The 23,120-nt window shown below is 49.6% G+C and overlaps 7 protein-coding genes across 7 annotated transcripts; 3 read left to right on the top strand and 4 right to left on the bottom strand.

The window, feature by feature from the left end:
* Positions 1–332: 332 nt before the first annotated feature.
* Asppvi_004267 (putative DNA directed RNA polymerase III subunit Rpc82) lies at positions 333–2,492 on the top strand (the record flags this gene model as incomplete). Its single annotated transcript, XM_043300222.1, has 4 exons — positions 333–344; positions 411–467; positions 586–1,416; positions 1,482–2,492. The coding sequence occupies 4 exons, from the start codon at positions 333–335 to the stop codon at positions 2,490–2,492; spliced, it is 1,911 nt and encodes a 636-aa protein (XP_043156157.1).
* A 698-nt stretch (positions 2,493–3,190) lies between these two features.
* On the bottom strand, positions 3,191–5,567 carry Asppvi_004266 (phosphate-sensing transcription factor PHO4; the record flags this gene model as incomplete). Its single annotated transcript, XM_043300221.1, has 3 exons — positions 3,191–3,747; positions 3,817–4,855; positions 4,938–5,567. 3 exons carry the CDS (start codon positions 5,565–5,567, stop codon positions 3,191–3,193), a joined length of 2,226 nt encoding a protein of 741 aa, XP_043156156.1.
* A 3,191-nt stretch (positions 5,568–8,758) lies between these two features.
* On the top strand, positions 8,759–11,106 carry Asppvi_004265 (uncharacterized protein; the record flags this gene model as incomplete). Its single annotated transcript, XM_043300220.1, has 3 exons — positions 8,759–9,500; positions 9,575–10,009; positions 10,064–11,106. The coding sequence occupies 3 exons, from the start codon at positions 8,759–8,761 to the stop codon at positions 11,104–11,106; spliced, it is 2,220 nt and encodes a 739-aa protein (XP_043156155.1).
* An 865-nt stretch (positions 11,107–11,971) lies between these two features.
* hsp90 (chaperone Hsp90) lies at positions 11,972–14,158 on the bottom strand (the record flags this gene model as incomplete). The annotated part of the gene is made up of 2 exons (XM_043300219.1): positions 11,972–13,825; positions 13,898–14,158. The coding sequence occupies 2 exons, from the start codon at positions 14,156–14,158 to the stop codon at positions 11,972–11,974; spliced, it is 2,115 nt and encodes a 704-aa protein (XP_043156154.1).
* A 1,727-nt stretch (positions 14,159–15,885) lies between these two features.
* Asppvi_004263 (NTF2 and RRM domain protein) lies at positions 15,886–17,635 on the bottom strand (the record flags this gene model as incomplete). The annotated part of the gene is made up of 3 exons (XM_043300218.1): positions 15,886–16,182; positions 16,253–17,248; positions 17,318–17,635. 3 exons carry the CDS (start codon positions 17,633–17,635, stop codon positions 15,886–15,888), a joined length of 1,611 nt encoding a protein of 536 aa, XP_043156153.1.
* Positions 17,636–18,952: 1,317 nt separating this feature from the next.
* Positions 18,953–19,396, bottom strand: Asppvi_004262 (uncharacterized protein; the record flags this gene model as incomplete). Its single annotated transcript, XM_043300217.1, has 2 exons — positions 18,953–19,276; positions 19,346–19,396. The coding sequence occupies 2 exons, from the start codon at positions 19,394–19,396 to the stop codon at positions 18,953–18,955; spliced, it is 375 nt and encodes a 124-aa protein (XP_043156152.1).
* Positions 19,397–21,378: 1,982 nt separating this feature from the next.
* Positions 21,379–23,105, top strand: Asppvi_004261 (uncharacterized protein; the record flags this gene model as incomplete). Its single annotated transcript, XM_043300216.1, has 4 exons — positions 21,379–21,438; positions 21,495–21,525; positions 21,611–21,752; positions 21,842–23,105. 4 exons carry the CDS (start codon positions 21,379–21,381, stop codon positions 23,103–23,105), a joined length of 1,497 nt encoding a protein of 498 aa, XP_043156151.1.
* Between the last annotated feature and the right edge of the window lie 15 nt (positions 23,106–23,120).

The raw sequence follows: 23,120 nt of genomic DNA, 5'->3' as shown, positions 1-23,120 counted from the left end.
CTGAAAAGCTTCAAGATGCCGGCGTCTTGATTACTCGTTTGCTGATTGGCCGAAATGACGAGTGCGGGCGGAACCGGCTTTTCCCTCGCCCTCCGTGTCAGGTGAGGTCAGGTGATATCAATACACGTGATTTTTTTAAGGCATGCGATAAGAGAAAAGTAGCAGCAGGATGCAGATGATTCAATAAAGACCCATGAGCTCTTCAAGCAGGTTCTTATTTCAGATCTGAACTCTTTATTACATCTTATAATTCTTTCATGTTATTTATCTGGCCATGTCGATTTATTCCTCCTGAGAACTTGAATTGCCAGCTTCACTAGGAAGCTTGAAAAATGACCTCACAAGTATGCGACAGACAACTGAGCTCGATCACTTAATTCGCGTCAGCTGCTAATTTGGGCATGATACAGTATGCTGCGGAGCTATGCGAGCTTCTCGTAGAAGAGAACTTCGGAGAGCTGTTTGGGGTACGTTTACGCCCCATGACATGTTGGCTTGAGATTATAACTGAAGTACTTGGGCGGGGAGTGGTTGGATTTACGTTTAAATGACCTGATGAGCTGATCCCTTTTCTTCTCAAATCAGCGAATCTTCGCAACACTTTCGCGCTATGATCGCCTCAATCTGCCTCGCCTCAAGGCTTACTCCGAACTTCCAAATCGCCAGCTTCTCCCCGCACTCGCTGCTATGATTCAGCAGCACCTTGTCTACCATTACACATCCTACGATGATGGCGTTACGTATTATGAAGCCAATATGCAGTCTGCATACTATCTTGTCCGTTCTGGAAAAATTCTGGAACTTGTGGAGGAACGACTGGGCAAGTATGCGGCGACCATCCTGTCAACCATCATGTATCTCGGACATGCCCAAGTGAGCTACCTGGAGACTTTGCCGGAATTGACATGCGAGGCGGTCAGAGCCAATGGCGTTTCTAAGGAGCATGCCGGATTCGAGGAAGATGAAGAACAGTCGAATGGACTCAATGGAGAACATACCAGTGAACAGCCTGAGCTTCTTCACCCGACATTGAAAGTCCTAGCTGCCCATGGTTATATCATCCGTGTTAGGGAGGCACAATTCCAGAGCCATGCGGACAACATCCTCGACGCAGAGCGAGTCATAAGATCTAAACCAGAGATCAAAGCATTGAAGGGCAAGAGGCTAGAGGAGGCAGTCATAGAAGGAACACTCGGATTGCTCAAGGAGAGAACGGACGGGGACCTGACCCGCGGTCTGATAGTCCATGGGGCTCCCAGAGGCGCCAAGCGCAAATACAGTTCTCGGAGGGCTGACGAGCCCAACAAAAAATCCCGAATCGATCTTGCCAGCGTCGATGAAAATGATGAGCAGGATGAGGAAGAGGAGAACGAATGGTCGGATGAAGAAATGGGCTACGATACCACTCCAATGGAGGTGAGTGCTTCGAATGACATGACATCGTATGTGACCGTGAGAGTTAACGAAGCTGTGACACTCAGTCTGGGTTGGTTGTCCGAGTCAATTATAACAAGCTCGACGTCGCACTGCGAAATCGCCGCTTTATAGAATTAGCTGAGCAGGGCGTGTCGCCAGCAACAGCTGAAGTATATGAATGCCTACTTCGACGCATTGAGTACCAGACCCATCAGTGCCGAGACACTGCCGAGATACCTCGAGAGGGAGAAGAGGGAGAGCAGTACTCTGTGCCGATAGCACTCAGTGCATTAGCCGAAGACGTCGACCCAGGGCTTGACCTTTCTAGTTCTACGGGTCCCATGGATACCTCTCAGCCAGATGTCAGGCGTGGGAAACGGCCCTTGGAAAGTGATGTTGATGGAACAAATCACGAAGGGGCGAATGGACTGTCTTCTGGCGGTAATCGTACTTTTGAGATCGACCAACACCTTTCTCTTTTGGCGCAGCCACCCCACAACCTCACATCCAAACGCATGGTTTCGGGCCTCGTCACGTGGACAGTAGAGTTCCGTCATCTGGCGCGAAAGCTCCGGCACCTCGAACTGGAGAGGATGATCGAGGCTCGGTACGGCGACGTTGCGTTGCGGGTGGTCCGAGTTCTCCATGCCAAGGGCAAGCTAGACGAGAAGCGACTCCAAGAAATCAGTCTGCTCCCCTTCAAGGACCTGCGGCAGGTCCTTGCGAGCATGCAAGCAGGCGGATTCGTGGACCTGCAAGAAGTGCCACGGGACGCTCAGCGCCAGCCATCACGCACAATCTACCTCTGGTACTACGACCCTGACCGCATCTGCAACAGTGTGCTGCAGGACACGTACAAGGCCATGTCACGGTGTCTGCAGCGTTTGAGGTTTGAGCGTAGCCGGCTAAAGGAGTTCTTGGAGAAGACGGAGCGGAGTGATGTCAAGGGCAACGAGCAGCGTTATCTATCTGAACCGGAATTGGTGCTTCTAGAACAGTGGAGGGCCAAAGAGGCGTTGTTATTAGGCGAGGTGGCGCGCCTGGATGAGATGGTTGCTGTGATGAGAGACTATTGAGCTGGGTTAAATGATTCCCACGAGACATGAATGAAGAGAAAAGTCATTTGCAGAACATGTCAATTGCATAGCGAATAGAATCATTCTACGTTCAAATCCATTGTAGAGTCGCCTGTCCCGCTGAGGGTATGGGCGGGATGGAGAGTGGAATCAGAACACTTAACTACGTACGGAAACCTGGTGTTACCACACCACCGCGCATACATTCCCTTCAAATGATATATACTCCGATGGCTTTTAACTGTTTGTTTGATTACCTACCTCGATTGAAGTACCAATACAGAAGAGAACACAAGTCTAGATACATGAAAGGAAGCAAAGCGGACAAACTAGATCTACAGTGGTAAAATGGTAGAATGGCCTGGCCGACCAAAAGTCAGCGCAAAGAGAGGTAGCGCATCTAAACGCGCCTATGAAGAATAGCAAACAAACCACACACGACAAACATACACAGACAAATGCCACACCAGATGACAAAAGATAACGCCCATCCGTGGTCGACGGATGTTAAACTCCAGGTATTGTCACTATACAGGTGGTCGTACTTGGTCAACTAAATATTTCGTTCCCTCCTGGCATGTCTAAGGCCATTGTGTTGCTAACAGATTTGCTTCGTAACCCATACCGCGTGATCATGCTCCCAACCGCTGGTAGGGAGACTGTAAATGTTTTCTTCGGCGATCAAGTCTCATGCATGACTATGTTGAGCCAGTAGCTTCCGTGCTAGTAACAGCGGCCTCTGCCACACTAGAGCCTTGTGTGCCATTCGAGCTCTTCGTGTTCCCGTCTTCTGGTGAAGATATCGTGGCCGCTTTGCCGCCTTTATCCTTCGCGGCTCCATTCTCTCCCATTCGAGCCTCAGCAGCGACCAGCTTTCCTTTCGTTTCTTCCAATTCCTGTTTCAAGGCCTTGATATAGTCAATAGCCAGTTCCACGGTACTAGCTTTGCTGATTGTTTGTGCCCCGGCTTTTTCTTTCTCTTTTTCTTTGTCACCCTTGGCATGACTGGCCACATTCTCTTTGGCGTGCTTCATCTGAATGAACGCTGATGGGATCAGAGACTCGATTTCCTTGAGGGCGTTGTTGATTCGGTTTCTGCGGCCCTGTTCTGCGAGCTTGTGATTCGTTCTCTTTGAGCTGAGATTCTCAGCCAAGGTTTCGGGATATGAGACGCCAGGTAGTAGCGTTCCGTCCAGAATATGCTGATAGTTAGATTTGGATGCCAAGTATAGAGCCGAGGTTTCGCTTGAAATGCCTGCAAGGATACGTGATCCTGGTCAGTGCCGATCAACGAGACAAGAGCGAGGCAGATGACATTGCTTACCTTCGCCGCGCACCAAGGGCTGAATGCTGGGACTGATCTTGGGTCGCAAATTAGGACTGGCGTGCGTCGAGCTCAGGCTCTGCCGTTTCCTCCCCATCGGACCAAGCTTAGGCGTTTCCGACTTCTTCGCGATCGGTCCGCTAGGAGAGGGCACGGCCATCGTGCGTGGGCTAGGCGCAATGGAACCAGGATTCCGATCGATAACTGGCGCTGATTTTGGCTCCAACGACGGTGTGATACTCGCTGATGTAACCGGTGTAGCCGAGCCTGACTTCATGGCGGTATCAATGCGTGCAACCTGAGGTCGAGAGAGTTGAGATGACGGGGTGGCAGCTTCCGGGAGCATAACATCCTCCATGACGTCGTCGTAAGATTCCGTGGATACGAGCCTTGCTTGGCCATTGAATTGACCTGTTGGATTCTCCGCTGGCTGCGGCCGTTGAAGACGCATCAACATTGCAGGGGTTGCCGGAGCGCTCGTTTGCGACTGATCGGCCTGCGGCGCTATGGCGGGGGACTTTCGCGCAGGGGGCAGGGCAGGGGGCGGCATCAGTGGTTCCGAAAGGGGTTCTGGCGATACAGAATCTTGGTCGGAGCTCTCATTGCTGCTCTGACGAAGCCCACTCACACCGTGAGGCAGTATTTTGGAGACTCCTTGATCCTGGCTGAGGCCATTGAGAACTTCGTCGGAGTTGAGATTCAGCATTGACTTCTTTCGTGTCTGTGGGCGTACAGATGGCGATTGTTGCTTCTTGGCGCGTGAGGAAAATGATTTAGTGGTCGATGGCCGGCGACGATGTTTCCTCATCAAGCCAGGGGAGGAAGGAGCAGAAGAACCGGGGATAGCGTCGGCAGGAGAGTGCAGAAAACCGACCTCGGATACCGATTGGAACGGGTAGCCATTCCCGTTGGAGTTCTGGGCCTCAAGAGCTGGAGAGGTGAGGGGGGTAAAATACTCCCCGGGAATTGTGTACTCGGGCAGTCGAAATTGAGTTTCTAACGGTGTCATGGCGGGAGAGACGAGAGGAGTGTAGAGTGCCTGTGTCAATGCGGGTGCATGCATTAGCCTGTGCGCTCCTATCAAAATGAGCGCAGGACGCGCCGGGTGGGTTTAGTCTCACCTGCTCTTCGTTCATGCGAGGGTATCGGTCGTACAATTCGTGGTTCTCATCCACCTGGGCCGGATATCGTGCTGCATTACCCTGAAGCTCAATACTATTCGGAGTAGGGGGAATGATCGCTTGGCCATGGGGAATGTAGGGTTGCGAGGTGGTAGGCAGTCCACGATGGGGTTGTTGCTGCAGCTGCTTCTGCGGAGGTTGTTGAGGGTGATGGAACATCTGAGGTTGTGCAAGTTCCTGGTTGTAGAAGGCTGGGGTTACAGGAGCGCTGGCGTAGGACGAGGGAATTTGACCCTGAGGTTGAGATGGCTGGTTGTGGCTGGAAAGATCGAACGAGAAATCGCCCATGATGCGATTGTTGTAGGATGAAGACGAGTGAGCGCTGGGAAGGGAGTCGGTCTCCATGCGGACCAGTTGCTCCTGCTCAGCAGTGGTCGTAGGCATCATCGACACCGAGGCGGGAAGAGAACGAGGAGGTTGTAGCTGTCGCTCGCCTGGTCCGTGCCCCTCCAGATCGGGAAAATGCATTCCAAACTCCAGAAAATTAGTGAATTCATCTTCGCCAGAGGCCGCCATGAGCGATTGTTCCTGAAGGGACCCCGGCCATGCCATCGAGTTGTCCTGGTCCATGATGGGTTGGTACGGGCGGGTGCAGAAGAGGCGATCGTGATCTAATTCGGCTGATTTCGTTTCGACTCTTTCCCAACTCGATTTCTTTCTCTTCTATGTCGAAAACTGCAGAATAATGACGATGAGGTCAAGCAAGGCTGAATCGGGACTTGACCATTCACCGGGAGAAAAGAGCGTGGAGAGCTTCAGATCGCAATGTGGTGATAAGGAAAGTGGGACAAAATGCACACTGGAAGTACTCTGCCCCGACGAACGGGCGGTCGGAGACTGACAAGGCTGTCAAGTTTTCAACAGAACGAATTGATGGGCATGGCGGTAGGATTGTAGATTGACCATGGATAGAGTAGTGAAAGAGGAACTGATCAGGTCGACAAAATTGCAAGGATGGGAGCGAGGAGGAGATGTGGTGGGGGGTGGTGGAAAAAGAAGTCTGACTGCTACTAGAAACCAAGTACTACTAAAGTGTCCGTATCTCGTAAGAAAAAGAGGGAAAAAGCGACCGGGTAAAAGCTACGAAAAAGAGATGGAGCCGAGTTTACTACGGGTAGCGGAGTACTACTAGTATAATAGTTCTGCTCAGTTGCTCGGGATTTCTCCAAAGTCAAATGATACAATCAAGATGACTTTGGTAATATTCAAGAAAAAAAAGAAAAAATAAAAAGAAGAGAAAAATAATACGCGGAAATAATAACAAAATATTATTATTCTCAGTATTACTACACGAGAGGGTCAAGTATATTAAAATACCCAAGAGGATGAACAAGAGCAGAAGCTAAGGCAAGTATCTCACTCACTAGGCCAACCAGTACAGGGTACTACTGCATTATTATTTGTCGGATATAAGCGAAACAAAAAGTACGAAGCAGTAAGAAGTACTCGGATAGGTTCATACCAGGGAGGTAACCTGCAAGCCATTTTATTCCTACGTACCTGGTTTTGTGATTCTAGAACTGAAGACAGACACCTTTCTGCACGTTAGGTATCCACAGAGTAACATCGATAGTCCCAATTTATTATGGAGTAACTGAATAATCATCTGCACCAAGGGCAGAGACAAATGATGAAAGGAAAAAAAGAAAAGAAACTGGTCAACCGTCAAGAGATCAGGGATATTCTCCGCTAATTAAGCTCTAGCCGCGAGGACGAGAATTGTCAGACGAATCCAGAATTAGGATCAGAATGGGTTTATCGTAATAAAGGGTGCCAATTTTATCAAAGGCTGCTGGTAGACTAAATGAAACGACAGCAAAGCAGACCCAGATGAAGAGTCTACTTTTGGCCTGACCCATGGGACATACATAATGATATACCAAATAACGTCCTGTTTTTCTCTGTAAACTTCCCAGCCTTCCCTTATACCGAAAGGTTGATCCAATGCTTCCCCAATCGGCGTCTTCTCGGGGGACGTCGATGAGTGGCAAACCTGAATACTTTAACCCCCCGGCCGATGATTTTCTTCCCGGACAACACCATGTTACTAGAGCTTTATCACCTTTTTGATATTTCTGTACTTCACAGAGGAACAAGGTCCCTATCCCTTGTTGAACTTCTTGACTATCACCAGAATTATCTATCAAGTTGACTCTCCCCCCATGACACCTCCGAAGAAGACCGGAACATGATCCATGGATCCAGATTGTGCTCTTGTGATAATGGGGTTATCAGTTATCACTTGTCCACCTCTGAGACTAAACCTAACCTGTGAACAGCTTTTCCTAAACAAGCATAGCCTCAGCTCTTCTTTTTCCTCGCCAGATTTTAAAAGCGGCAGGTGCGCTTGTGGATTATTCTCTAGACTACCTAGCCCCCTCAAGGTGGCCTGTGCAAGTCAGACTACCGCTTGAGTATTGACTGCAATAATAATAATGCGAGTGATTGTCATCCAACATACCCCGAAGGTGTCCATGCACCTGATCATGAAAAAGGTCCTATCTCCATGTCAAGGCAGATCGGGGCAGGGCCACTTGAATCCTTCCATCTTTTTATTACTTCCTCGGAACTACCAGGTTACGAGGGAGCATCACGACTCAACAAAATCACAGTAACGGGGCACTTTTCAGTTCTACTGCGCAACTAACTTGAGCTATTTCGTTAGACCAATGAAGCCTCCGGAGCTACCAGTAAAAATGTAGTAGTTTCCACTGGGAGTGACCAGGCTACCTACCGAATTCCTCCTAGGTTAGTATCTAGATCGCTTCTGACTCCTGGAAATCAGATACGCGAAGCCTGATTGGTCCTCTGAGGCGTTTGAGGTGAAACGATCAATTTAGTTTGATATTCAGAATAATGACATCGCTTATCCCATCCAATCCAGTCCAAATGCGCTTCTAGATACATACCTAACTACTATCTATCTGTGTAGGCGTGCAGCTCACTCTCTTCAGTAGGCCAATAATCTTTTGCCTGAATTCTGTAAGAAAAAGGCTGCTACTCCGTAGTACTACTCTAGGTGATGGACTCAGACCCGCTAACTACGAAGGTGTAGCTGATCACCATGCAAGATCCCAATGCTAAGAATATCATGGTTTCACATCCCTATGTACCTTCCCGTAGCGCGAGGTAGCAGATATGGTTTTCCTTGAGTTACGTGCCTCTATCTATCTTAAGATCCCGAATTACAGGGTAAAGAAGTACAGCATCTTTGGTCAGTGACCCACGACTGCTCACTTGATACTGTTTCGGTGATCCGTTGCTAAATAAGTAATACTTGAAAGTCTTCCAACTTGAAGCTATCATTTCTGCAGAGTATGAGGAAACCGAGGTACCTACGATCCAGGGGTCACGTGGACTAGATAACCATCCATTGGAGGTGGTTGACTATGGAGTGAAGTGCTTACAAAGATACTCCAGCTAAATTGCGGGGTAACTATTGGGCTGAGATGATAACATGACATGACATGACATGACATGCCACAATGGTCATCAACCTCGTCCGCGCCAGAGAAGGTGTTCGGACAGCCAGACAGCTGCATACCTCCGTCCTTACCGCTTCCTTCCTTAGGTATTACCTTATTCAAGGTACCTCTCTACGTACCTAAGGATTACAACAATCCATCACCAAGCAAATGAGCTCATCTCTTTGCAGCCTCCACCTCCCCCAGTAGCAGCAAAACCCCCCATACCATGTTCCATCTTCCCCTTGAAGGGGACCGAGCCTTTTTGCCAGTATACTCACCAGCTCTTCACTAATCATGAGACCACCTGTACCTGAGGTCTCCATGCCTCGATCTCGCAAGTCTTCCATCGAACAGCCGTGGACCGATAACCGCAGCGCCGCCCCTGCGACCTTTTTCCTTGCCCGCAGTCATACACAGCACTCGGAAGAGCTCTCGCTGGAAGATTCCGATGTCTCGAAAGAGTGTATGTACGGAGTCCAGAGCCTTGAGGACTCTGTTCAAGAGGCCACCAGATCCTCATCTCAGAACATATTCGATCGATCCACTGGCGATAGGCTCTCGTCCGGCTCAGCTGTAGCGGATCTACGGCCCGATATCAGTCTCGACATAAATGAAAACGGTAGTGAGGATGAGAATGGCGTGGATGCGCCACCACTCGGCCGTCGTAGATCCACCATCAGGCAGTTCGACACCCTTCGAACAGAGGTCTCTTTGCAGCCGCCGTCAGATCGTGCTTCATCCCGTCCACTGACCCCGCTCAACCCCGACGAACCTTCGTCTCTTCCCAGCAGCCCGAAATCTGTCTCTAATCAATCTATGAAGCACCTCGACGACATTTCTATCACAGACGATCTCAGCAGCCACGCGGTGGGCTCCGAGGATGAGGGCAATGATGCTCGCGAAGAGCCGAATTCGGCTGGATTCGACAGTACGTCTCAGTTAATCATGCCTAGCATTAGGATGCCTAGTCGGAGGCCATTCACAGATCGAGGAAAGACTATGGGCCGCTTCAAAGTGCTCATAGCTGGTGCTTGCGGTAAGTGGAATTCGCTCGCATCTGGCATATTGAGATCCGAAGTATTAGCGGAGTTATTTCTGACGTACGAGTAGGGTCCGGGAAAACCTCCCTCATCAAATCTATAGTACAAGCTTGTGAAGATATCGTGCATGTTGACCCCTTCCCCTCGCTATCTCCTTCAAACCTGTCAGCTCGCGCGCAGGCCCCAACTGCAGAAGCGGTGATCTCGGAAATCTACGCTAGTACCAAACCCTACCCTCCGTGGTGGTCAGATCTGGAGGATTCTCGCGTTCTGCGGAGGAGAAAGAGTAGTGGCGATATTGTTCTTGAACGGAATCTATGCTTCGTCGATACTGCGGCCAACGGCTTGAGTAGAGTCGGACAAACTGATGCTATTGTTCATCACATACAGCAACAGCTCCTGCGGGCCACGACGGCCGTGAATTCCTCTAACACCGATTTCGAAAATCTCCTCGCTGGCAACGGCGGAGCACAAGTAGACGCTGTTCTCTACCTGATCTCAGAGAGTAAGTGGTCTGCAACAAACTACTTCCATTGATACGATCGTGCTGACCTTTCAGATACACTTGCGGCGGATATCGAGTGCATCCGGAAGCTCTGTGACTGGACAAATGTTATTCCCCTTATATCTAAGTCAGATCTACTGACTCCCGACCAAATTGCTACTCTCAAATCGTCCTTTCACACGAAAGCCCGGATGGCATCCTTAAAACCCTTCCATTTTGGGGATGCAACTTCCGCCGCGGCCGATGGACCCTCGAGTCACTCGCCATTCGCCGTCTCATCCGCGAAAGTAGATGATGAAGACATCATGGACGCTAGCACATTGATGAGCCCAGACTATGTCCAGCCTCTGGCACCCTCCGAACTTTCGCTACTTGTACAAAAAATATTCGATCTCGACAACATGGCATGGATCCGACATTCTGCTGCTAAGAAGCTTGTTCAGAGACAACATTACCAAGGACAACAATGGGAAGTCTTACGGCACAACACGAACTCTTTTGACGGCCAGAGTACTGTATCCAGATCAACCTCCTCGGTCCTCTCTACTAGTTATCTTGATGGTATCACGTCTCCGCCTAGTGGACGCTTCCCCAGCTATACCATGGCCAGAATATCAGATTATACGCAACGTGAGGAAAAGATGGCCCGCGTACAGTTGGCGAAGTGGGCCTCGGACTTGCAGCGAAGCCTTCAAAATGAACGAGAAAGATATGCAGCCTTGACCAGAGGAGAAAGGGCCGTCTGGCTCACCGAAAGGCTCGGGGAGTGTGTTGTGGATGGTTCGCTGGTGCCGATTACAAAAACGCCCGGATTTTGTGGACTTCGCCTTCCTACGGAGAATGCAGGCGGTTGCCTGTTCGTCCGCACTCAAGACGGGAAAAAGACGGAATATCGAATTACCAGTATAAGTCCGCATGATCCATTGGGTATTGTGTGGTGGTCCGACGACCTCAAACAACGAGGGTGGGCGATTGTCCAGATCGTTGGTAGCCTCGGTGTAGTGGGAGGGCTTGCCCTCTGGCTTGCGAAAGCCTGGGGATTATCATCACGCAGTCTGTCTGAATGGCGCTTTGACTGTTGCAGCACCTGCAATTAAAGCTGAAAAGGACATCCAGTACTTCATAACGTCGAGACGAGCTGGCCGACAATAACCATGCGAAAGACGATCGATCCAAACCATCCCTTATTGACTTGTTTTTCATAATTCGGCATCAGATTCTCTTCTCATGTCCTTTGTTGATGGTTGCTGGCCTTCATCAACCAATTTCTTCCTCTTCCTTGGCATCTCTGTTCAATACACATATACATGGATGTATGGGAAGCAAATCTCGGTGTTTCTAGGTGTCTAGGGCGTTTCAGGTCATCGGTTCTTCGAACACATTCCACCCCGCCGGTCTTTGATTCATATCCACTGTAATTTGCGATGCTACGTATCCTCTCATATACTCCCGGAAGAAGTATGTACCATCGTGACGTTGACGTCCTGTTCTTATAGGCAGCCCTACATGTATGCTACCCTTGATGCTGGCTGGTTGCGTGTAGAGAGCGTAGGGAAATACCATGCCATTCCATTCATTGATAGAAGTCAAATCCAAGAACTTCTGCTGGTGTGGGCTGGCGAGACGGAGTCGTCCTGATCTACAGAATTGACTATGAATGCAAGTGAACGAGAATAAAGCTTTTATTCCGATGAACTATTGGTCTACCTGACTGAAAACGCTCTCATGATCTTCACAAGAAGAAACATTAAGAACAAAATTCTGAAGTCGAAGTAACTCGAGTAAAAAGAAAAACGCTCAAGAACGCCATTTGCTGTGAATCACATCATCATTCAGGATATACCATCTCCTGCCGTTCCCATCAACCGAAGAAAGCAATATCGTTCAGTGATTAGTCCTGATGCAAATACCGCTGGAACAGGTTTGAAAAGGTCGTAAAATATTACATTAGAGAGCAACCGTCTAGTCAACCTCCTCCATAGCGCTCTCGCCAGTGGTGGCCTCGGCAGGAGCAGCCTCCTCGGTGGCTTTCTCCTCGGCGGTCTCGGCCTCCTCATCAATGTTCAGACCAAGAGACACGAGCTTGTGAATACGCTCAGCGAAGCTGGCAGGCTCCTCGATGGTGAAGCCGGAAACAAGGAGGGAGGTCTCGAAGAGCAGCTGGGTGATGGACTTGACAGTGCGATCGTTCTCACCGTCGGCCTCAACCTTCTTCTTCAGCTCCTTGATGATAGAGGACTTGGGAGAGATCTCGAAAGTCTTCTTAGAGGACATGTAAGAGCTCATGGAGGTGTCACGCAGAGCCTGAGCCTTCATGATACGCTCCATGTTGGCGGACCAACCGAATTGGCCAGTGCGGATAGCGCAAGGAGAGCCGACGAGCTTGTGGGACACGACGACCTTCTCGACCTTGTCGCCAAGGATGTTCTTGAGGCTCTTAGCCAGATTCTCGTACTCCTTCTCCTCCTTCTCGCGCTCGGCCTTCTCTTCCTCGGTTTCCTCGAGCTCGAAGTCCTTGGTGATGTCGACCAGCTTCTTGCCATCGAACTCCTTCAGCTGAGTGAAGGCGTACTCATCGATGGGGTCAACCAGGAACAGGACCTCAAAGTTCTTCTGCTTGAGGCTGTCAAGGAAGGGAGACTTGGCAACAGCCTTGATAGACTCGCCAGTGATGTAGTAGATCTGCTTCTGGTGTTCAGGCATGCGGGTGACGTAGTCGGCGAGGGAGGTGGCCTCATCACCAGACTTAGTAGACTGGTAGCGGAGCAGCTTGGCAAGAGTCTGGCGGTTCTGAGCATCTTCGTGGATTCCGAGCTTGATGTTCTTGCTGAAAGCAGAGTAGAACTTGTCGAACTGCTCACGATCCTCGGCAATCTCGTTGAACAGTTCAAGAGTCTTCTTCACAATGTTCTTCTTGATGACCTTCATGATCTTGTTCTGCTGGAGAGTCTCACGAGACAGGTTGAGAGGCAGATCCTCAGAGTCGACAACACCCTTGATGAAGCTCAGCCACTCGGGGATGAGGTCGGTGGCGTCGTCAGTGATGAAGACACGACGGACGTAGAGCTTGATGTTGTTCTTGGTCTTCTTAGTCTCGAAGAGGTCGAAAGGAGCACGCTTGGGAACGTAGAGGATAGCACGGAATTCAAGCTGACCCTCAACCGAGAAGTGCTTGACAGCGAGATGATCCTCCCAGTCGTTGGAGAGGGACTTGTAGAAGGCGGCATACTCCTCCTGGGTGATGTCGGCAGGGTTGCGAGTCCAGATAGGCTTGGTCTTGTTGAGCTCCTCCTCCTCGATCTTGCTCTCCTTGACAGTCTTGGTCTTCTTCTTCTCCTTCTTCTCCTCCTCCTCGTCGACCTCCTCGATCTTGGCCTTCTTCTCTTCACCCTCTTCCTCCTTGGTCTCCTCAGCCTCCTCGTCAGGGACCTCCTTCTCAGTCTCCTTTAGGACGTGGAGATAGATAGGGTAGGAGATGAACTCGGAGTGCTTGCGAACAACCTCCTTGATACGGCTCTCGTTCAAGTAGTCGGTCTGCTCATCCTTCAAGTGCAGAATGATCTTGGTACCACGGCCGAGCTGCTCGCCCTCGGTATCCTGGGTGAGAGTGAAGGTGCCACCAGCGGCGGACTCCCAGATGTACTGCTCATCATCGTTGTTCTTGGAGATGACGGTGACGCGGTCGGCAACAAGATAAGCAGAGTAGAAACCAACACCGAACTGACCAATCATGGAGATATCAGCACCGGCGGAGAGAGCCTCCATGAACTGCTTGGTGCCAGAACGGGCAATGGTGCCGAGGTTGTTGATCAAATCCTACAAGCAAAATCAGTCAATCTGATTACTTCAACCACGAATTTGCAGTTGATACTGCCGGAGCGAACTTACAGCCTTGGTCATACCAATACCGGTATCACGAATGGTGAGGGTCTTGTTCTCCTTGTCGGGGATGATGTCGATGCGGAGGTCCTTGCCCGAGTCGAGCTTAGTAGGATCCGACAAGGACTGGTAGCGGATCTTGTCAAGGGCATCGGAGGCGTTCGAGATAAGTTCTCGCAGGAAGATCTCCTTGTTGGAGTAGACAGTGTTGATGATCAGCGAGAGAAGCTGAGAGATCTCAGCCTGGAATTCAAAGGTTTCGGAAGACATGATGATGGCGGATGGAGAGCGAGATATGAGAAATATAGATTCTGATGTTTGACGGTGTATTAGCTAGGCCCGCCCGAGAATTTCAACTTCTATTTATCTGAGGCAGTTGGGGGACAGAAACTGTCCAAACTGACAGAGGGGCAAGCGACGAGGACTTACATAAAGGTAGACAGGTGGATTCGTGAAAGAGCGGTAGGTAGAGAGGTAAGCAAACGTTCGCAGAGAGATGAAGCGAAGGAGTCAAAGGGGGAGAGAGGAAAGTAGGTTTGAGAGTGAGACTTGAGAAGAAGAGAACAAGATATGACTGAGGAGAGAAGAGAAATAGCTGAAGGGGGAACGGCCGACTTAATGTTCTCTGGGCTGAGGGAGACAAAATTTCGATGCGGTGTTTCTACGGCAATCCAGCAACTTCCATTGCTCTCCGCTGTTCCACTGGTCGAGCTTCCATCAAGGTTCCAGCGCCTTCTGACGAGCTGGAGATGCTCGTAGCCCCTATCTACCAGGCTGCTGAATTGTATCTGGGGATCTAGAAGCTTCATCCGGTTCCCCTTCCACCTCAATCTTGGCTTTCTCTTCCTTTGGTCTTCCCATTTCCCCGTCCGCTGGCCATATCTCAGCGATTCTATTTCTGACTTGCCTGACTGCCTCAGGCTAGTAATCTAGAACGTTCCGCTMCACTGTCTAGACACTGGCGGAACCAATCACAAGGCTGCATTTGTATACCGCTTCTCCAGGTCCTCAAACAGCTTAGGTATCCTCTACATACCAAATTCTTGATAACAATAATAATAGGACTGTCATGGCCACTATGTCCCTTGGATAACAGAGCTTGCCGCCTGAAGAACTTTCACAGGTTCTGCTCTGTTGCTTGGACCATCTGGAGGTTTACCCGGGCAAGCCTCATTATCCACCTGACCTGTCAGATCAACCTGGCAAAACAGATAACTGGGCTGCTCTGAAGTACGCTTTCTGTAGAGCTATCTGATATGTCCAGCCTCGACCACAAGGAAGAGACATTTGATCATCATCTAAAATGAGTGGTCGTCTTGGATCTGGTCAGGTCTGTACCTTAGGCATCGGCTCAACAATGGTGAAATATCCGTTATTATTATTACACACCCCGCCAATGCTGCTCGTAGCGAGAGCACACCTGGCCTCCTCTCGACTTGTAAGCTATGTAGGTTCTCTGGTCCAAGGCCATTCCTCACTGGTGAACCGGCTCGCCACCTATTGCAACCCCAGCGAAAGGAAAACCATATCAAACGACGGAGACAGCCATAAATCATCCATTTACAATTCATCAATTCGAGACGATGTGATCAACAAAACACGCACCTGGAAAAAAACACTCGGACTAGTAAAAGGATAATAAATAGTGAACAATCAGAACACAGTTGGCCTTCGATCTCGCTATGCTAGGAAAGGCAAAGAGAAGAGGTAAAATAGGTCATGAGAGTACAATGATAGGAAATAGAAGTCATATATCAAATGACCAAGGAAACGGGGAAAAGGGATTCCCAGTGAGGAAATGACATAAGAACTTTTCCAACCGCTAATATGCAGTGTGATAGAGGGGGTCCACATAACACATGGATGTCATTATGAGTAGATGTGAGTAATACATGCCCTGGAAGCACCGTAGCACCTCAACCTGATATGCTGCTTTGGACCAGGAGAAAGGGTTAAGAATCGTGGAACGTGAAAAAGAGAATCTTCAACAGACCCCTTTAAGCAGCCTGAGGCTGGTTGCGGGGCTTGCCGTTCACGTTTCCTCCACGGCCACGGGGAGCAAAGCCGCCACGTCCGTCGCGCTGGAAGCCACCACGGCCCTGGTTGCCAGCACGGTCACCGCGGCCACGACCTGCGCCACCACGGCCAGCACCGTAGTTAGGATTGCCGCCATAAGCGTTACCGCGGGGACGACGTTCTTCAACAAATATTTGTTCAGATCCGATTTGGTGAGGGTTTGCAGCAACGGCAGCTGCGTAACCGGCAGGCTCTGCAAACTCAACGAAGGCGCAGTTCTTTGCGAAAGAAACATCCAGGTCAGTTCGAGTCCGCTTTAAATTGTTGAAAGTTCAATGGTCTACATACCTTCTGGCGGCTCACATCAAAGTACTTGAGCTTTCCGAAACGAGAGAGAGTTTGCTTGAGCAAGCTGGCATCGACCTTCTCATTGACATTCTTGATGTATGCAAGGACGTTCTGCTCTTCGGCGGCACGAGATTGGGTTTTCTTATGATCGTGACCAGCAGTCTGCCAGCCAGCACCATCAGTAGAAGTCGGTTGCTCGGTAGTGCTTTCAGCGGCCGCAGCTGCAGGAGCAGAAGCAGCAGTAGGAGCAGGCTGAGACGGGGCAGGAGCAGGGGAAGGCTGAGACGCGGCAGGAGCAGGACTAGACTTAGGCGGGGCAACGGGAATAGCAGGGACAACTGGAGCTGAAGCCCCAGATTTGGATGCAATGGTGGCCCAAGTCTTGGGAACAGCCTTTGCTGGGGCAGCGGTCTCCTTTCCAGGCACAGGAGCCTCCTTCTTCACAGGCTCAGATTGGGCAGGCTGGGGAGTTGCGGGCCTTTCCGGCGCCGCAGCTTCAGGCTCGACCGGGACGGGAGCTTCTTGCGGAGCCTCCGGCTCTTCCGCAGTAGCTCCGTTGATCTGTGTTGGTTCGCCGTTCTCCTGGACCTGCTCAAGTTTCTCGTCCACCTGAGCGGCAGCTGCTTCGTCAGTAACCTGGGCTTCGGTCACTTCAGGTGCAGCCTCAGCAGCGGCAGGTTCCTCAGCAGCTTCCGCGACCTGCTCCTCAGCCGGGACCGCGGGAGCGGCGGGGGCTTCAGCCGGAGCGGCCTCCTCATTTACAATCTCCTCCTCCTCATCGACCAAGTACCGGAAGATATCATTGAGAACATAGTAGCCGTTGGGCTGCTCGGCGAGCACGAAAGTCTGCACAAACTTCCGGGACGGTTCGGATTTGTTGGAAATTTCACCAATGACGGAAATCAGGATGTTATCAAATGACGCCTGAGAATCAACGTTCAAGACACGAACTTTACAGTCCTGGAAGTCAAGCTGCTTGAATTTCTCGTTGATTGCCTGAGCGAATGGGTAGTCAAGTTAGCAATGTTCTTAGGGCGCAACTAATCCGAGACGCATCGAACTCACCTTCTGGCCGACTGCGACAGGAACCGACTCTGCCTCGGTACCAAAGACGAGCTGCGACCGCCGGGAGTAGAAGAGGTGCAGCTTCTCTGGGCTACGGCTCATGTTGGTATAGTACTGCTCAACGAAGTACCACCCAACCTCATCCTTGGATATTCCATTCTTCTGGTCGTTAGGAGGGGCATTGGTGGGGGTAGATGACTGCGCCGGCTGGAAGTTGGACACACTGGTCACAGCAGTATGGGCGTGGCTGTAGGAGTCAGGATACGCATGTTGCGCGGGGTAGTTGCCGTTCATAGGAGGCTGGGTCGTGTCGGACATTGTGTAAGATTCTGCAGTGGGAGACGAGTTGAAGAAAAGGTCTTGGGAGGCCAAAAGTATATGGACAATGGCAGAAAGCTTCTATGTGACGAAGGCGACAATAAGTGAAAAAAGAGGAAGGAATCTAGAATGAGATAACTTTTCCTCTTCGTGGCTCGTCTGTTAATTATGGAATTGCAGGTTAGTAACAAGCAGACTAAATAATAATGTGTTTGATGGATAGGAATTTGGCGAGAGGCCAGGGATTGTGAGGGATACCCACAATGCTAGATGCAAAGAAAATAAATGCAGTAGCTCAGATGCAAGTCAAAGAAGAAGGAGAAAGAGTACTGCGACGGATTCTGTAGGAGGTCGTACGTGGTGGTCAAAATGAAGCGGAACGGAGAAGAATCTGTGCGATTTCCAATCAAGTTGGGGATTAGACGTTCAATTGGGAAAAGCGATAAGAATTCGAAGGGTAAATAGATTGAAAGCTCAATGGAAGGAAGAACGGAGAAAAGAATCAGGAGTCCGCTGAGGGAGGTTTCGAGAAGAAAGAAATTTAAGAAATTCTTGCGGAGAGAAGCTAAATAAGAATGAGTTGTGGGTGGATGATGAGGATGATGATGCCTCCGGGATGGAAGAAGTTGCTTTTTTGCTTGTCTTGTTCAGCTTAGTTGGGGAAGTGCAAATTCGCCTTCTTCGAAGCCAAAGGGAAAAGTGCCAGAGTCTGTTTCAGTTCTTACTTCACCGCCTTCCCAATGTGCGCTCCGCTTCCATCAGCCGGTTATTATAGTATGTAGTACTCATAGAGACATGATAGTATCAAATGAGCCTCACAGACGCTTTAGGCTATATAGGCGCTAATAATCTTATCTTACATATGAGCTCATTCACTCAATGACAATTCAGTGTTGTGCGCACAGCAGAAGGTCCATTAAAGAACAAACAAAGCAAACGAGAATAATTACAGTGCCATTCAGATATGTTCTATTGACAGTCTCAAAGAAAGGCGCTCATCAACCATAACATGGATATACAAGCGAGAAGAGAAAAAGTTAGGGGTAAAAAAGAAGGCGATGAAGCAGCAGAAATCTTAACAATGAATGAGGAATCGCAAACACCAGAGAACGCATCAAACAACTGACTCGGAAAAGAAGGGGGTATGATGGACATGATATGGTAGAGAACAGGTATCACACTCGTTTACAGATTCCGTCATGGAAAAGTGACTAACAGCCCAAGCGTACAGGGCAGGCATATCGAAAGCAAGGTTCGGATACAAACGATCTGAGGGCAAAAATGGAAAGGGAAAGCCTGGGCTCTCGGGTGAAGAGCTCAAGCTGCTGTGGTCTCCGAAGCAGCGACCTTCTCATCCAGAACGGGCTTCCTCATGATGGCATCTTGACCAGTCATTCTTCGCCCCAGCGCGCGTTCAACCTTTGCACCAAGGGCCAGCTTGCTAAGGTTGTCACTTTTCTCTGGTGTAGGGACGAAGCGTTGCTTCAGAAGTGGTTTGTTCTCTAGACGCTCGAGCCCATCGCGCAGGTGATTGAATTCAGCCAGTCTGGGATCACCACTAGGTAGGCTTCCGATAGTCTGTTCCGATGGTGCAAGTGATGGAGAACCGCTCACGGTTGAAAATCTCTTGGACGTGCGATTCTGCGCCGGGTTAGACGACTGTCACGAGGTAATACAACACGCAGAATGGAAAGACGTAGAGGAACTTACAGATTTGGCCATGATAGGTCGCTCCGAGTCCAATGAGGTTTGTCTGGCCATCCTGATGGTATAGATATTGGTGGTTTGAATTGCGGGTTGATTGATTGAGGGAGTAGGGTACTAGTGTATTGCACTTCTCGGTCGAAAAGAGGAAGACTTGCAAGATCGCGCTATTTTCCCTGAATGCCGCGCGAGTTAGTCAAGTAGACTGGAAACAGACGAATAGATATGACTTGTCGGGATAAGAGGGGGGATGGGGGAAGAGAGAGAGGAAGGGGAAAAAAATATAGCTGATTATCATTATTGATAGCACAAACTCATAAAGGGACGGCAAGACTCCGGTACGGATGCTTTAATTGAATGAACAAGACAGTAGTGGTAAGGATCCCATACCTAATAATAATCTAAGCAGTGAGGTATCCCGCGCGCTGCTCAGTGAAAACAGATCCGAACGAGGCGGAGACCTTGATAGCGTGGGTTATTGTGGGATGACGATGATCTCGGGGGAGTTTGTATGCGGATGAGATACTCTGGCTGATTAGTATTATATTAGACCAGGGGAGCAGAGAAATGGCGATGAGAAAGCTACTCCGTAGGACATGCAGGCCAAAAGGACTCAGAAGTCAGAACTCAGGAGAGCTGGGGATGAGTAAAGTGGATGTGCCGGGTGGGTCAAAGGGGGCGCAGAGAGAAAGTCAACTTAGTCAAGAGTCAAACTACAGGTGCTAAGGCACTTCCGAAGGTGTAAGATATCTACCCAGTTCGGCATTAGCTTTCTGCATATGATTATCCAGAAGCCAGATGCAGATCAATGCGCTGCAAAAACCTTCTCAAAAAGAAACTCAAAAATTGAAGCGCTTTGAAAATGGAGGCATCACATCCAGCATGAGGTCAAGGCGCGTCCCTGGTGGAAGACTGAATTCTGCGCCATACAATGAAAATCAGCCCATACGCTGCAGGCTACAAATTCCAACGGATTTTATCTGATTTTATCTGATTTTATCTTTTGTTTTCGCGCTCCTTTTTTTCCCACTGTTGAGCGCAAAAAGCGATCACCAGTTCCAGAGCCTCGCATCTCTAGCTGAATCTCATCCTATCTGTGGGAGTTTGTTTTGCCTGGAAAATCATCAGACTCGGTGAATGGCTCTTCTCTGATCATGGCGAAGAAAAGATATTCCAACACCGGATGATCTAGTCATCGTTGTAATGGTGACGGCATAAGAATTACCCAGGGTGAGGCCATTCGTTAATTAGGTACTTTTACTCCAAGGTTCTTCTCCACGTGCCACATCCAATTGATAGTCCTGACAGCCACGCGAGGTGATCCGCAAGATTTCCAACAATCTACCTCTCAGAGGTAGTGTAGCTTTCTATCCGTGATGTCGCACCAGAATTTAATACGGAAGTATGTCGTAAGAGGTTGAACCTATTATTATTATAATAGACTCTACACTACAGTTATGATTTCATGATGAAACACATCTCTACCTTACTTCTTTCCACCCCCGGATATCGCTCTTAAGCCAGTGGATGAGATATCCACATGTAAATAGGTATATTCCATATGGTCTGTACTTGCCACAGTCAATAATGAAGCAAGCTTGATAGAAATGTATGATTTCAGTAACCCTGCAATGCAATTTGTCTGCCTTCAGTGTTACAATGCGGCCTGGCAATTCGCTATGTTCTATTTAGTGTATCCAGCACAGTGAGACAGCATGGAGGGATATGCAACGATTGTAGAGCACCTCTTGAATTGAAATTGAAGAAGTTCGGAGCAAGAACCAGTGTCTGATTATAATCGTTGAGACATTTTGTGTCAAAATGCCTGTAACCCAAGCGGTATTAAAGGCGGTCCATCATAATAACAGCAGTACCCGTGAATCTTGACCCCTCCGTTCAAATGGGGGAAAAAACATCTGATCCATCAACCTAGCTCAGGGAAAAGCCTCGCTAATAAATCGATCGCGCCTGGTTATTTACCGACGAAAAGCGGCGCATCATTGTCGAAGTTACTTACATTCCCTGCATGATCCACCGAAATGCCGAAACCCAAGGCTTTCTTGAAGGAATCTAAATCAAAGAAGAAAGCGGCGCAGCGGGTAGTTATATTCATGACCATATGCACCACAACCGTGCAACTGCTGATATCCAACAGGCACCAGAGACTGCTGATGAATTTCTAGCGGGTAGGTAATCTCGTGCCGTCCGCCGAGTACGGTCTAGTCCATTCATATTGTCGAATGTAACCCTAATTCATCTGACCTTGTCCAGCCGGAGTCGAACAGGAAGAGGGCGGGGAGAAGTGGCGTGCTGGCGATGCTGCCAAATCCTTGCGCTTTTTCATGCGGGCAATCGCAATTTATGATGAAGGCTTGCAAAAACATCCTCAGGCGTTCGACCTGGCTTATAATAAGTATGTCCGAACCTTCCGCTGAGTAGCTACGTCTCTTCCGTCAATATGCCCAACGGGAGAACCTATGTTTCTCTACTGACAGCTCTTAGAGCACGTCTCCAGTATGAAATCACTCAGCACCCTAAATTAGCTGCCCAATTACCTGCTCCATTGCTGGATGCCTTGCAGATAGCGTTACGATCGCATAGAGAGGCCCTCAATCTGGAACAAGACAACGCAGATGCACTCTTCAACACCGCGCAAGTGCTCACGAGTCTTGCAGAAGCAGCTACCGACACAAAACACCCATCCGACGAACAGCTCTCAGGAGCAATTAAGCTTCTTCAAGAGGCCATCGAACTTTTCCAACGATGTCTCGTGCTGCAAGAGATGCGGTACACCGAAATGCAAGAGCAATTGAAGCAGATGGAATCAGGGTATATGGGACCACCTGAGGAGGAATTGAAGCAGGCTCAAGAAACTATGGATAGTGCAGGCGAATCAGGTCCTTCAGAACCGCAAGAGCAATGGGCGGCAGTTATTGAGCCGGTGACCAAAAATACCCTCGTTGATACGGCCGTGGCGCAACTGGATACCCTCACTACACTCAGCAACCTGCTGACGTTTAATCCTGGAGTGGGACTTGCTTGGGTTGAAGAGTACTCTTGCGATCTCCTAGAGAAGATTCCAGTGTATCTCGAGGGGTCAGAAAGACAATATGAGGCATCTTTGGCTCGAGCCAAGTTTATATGCGCCTTGAACGAGCTGGTTTATCGCAGCGGAAGGATCGAGGTGGAGACATATCACAGAGAAATCATGCGTGCCTTTGGACCAGATTTGGACATCTCTGCCGATCCCGACGGCCTTTGCAGTAAAGCTGATGCGCTTACATCTTTCAACACTGCACTCACTGACCTCCCGCCTTCCCATGACGCCGAGGCTCTTGCGAAATCATTGGACTTGAGATGGCAATCGCTATCAACTGCACTGGACGCATTGACCAAAGCTTCGAAACTCCCTGACGCAAACAATCTGCCGAAGATTCATTTGGCCAGGGGAGACGTAGAGATGCATAGATGGAKGCTCGGACTGGCTCCATGGGAGTACGTCGTGGCGGAACAAAACACCTCAACACTACTGCAAAACGCTCAAACGTATTACCGAGGCGCTGCAGCACTGGCAAGAAGAGACGGAGCTATGGAGGAAACAAGAGATGGGACATGCAAAGAGGCGATCGCAGCCGCTCTGGGAGGCCAGAAGGATAAACTGGAACAGCTCAAGGCGGCCGCGCCTAAAGAGCTGACAGCCGTTGCTCAAGACATTGTGGACGACGGCCTGTTGGCTCCCGTGGATATGGAGGCTTTGTTGTCGTAAACAATCATACACCCA

Source organism: Aspergillus pseudoviridinutans, assembly GCF_018340605.1.
Source record: "Aspergillus pseudoviridinutans IFM 55266 DNA, scaffold_3, whole genome shotgun sequence".
Lineage (NCBI taxonomy): Eukaryota > Fungi > Ascomycota > Eurotiomycetes > Eurotiales > Aspergillaceae > Aspergillus > Aspergillus pseudoviridinutans.
The sequence above is the reverse complement of the archived record's forward strand: the minus strand, read 5'-3'. Positions and strand labels throughout refer to the sequence as shown.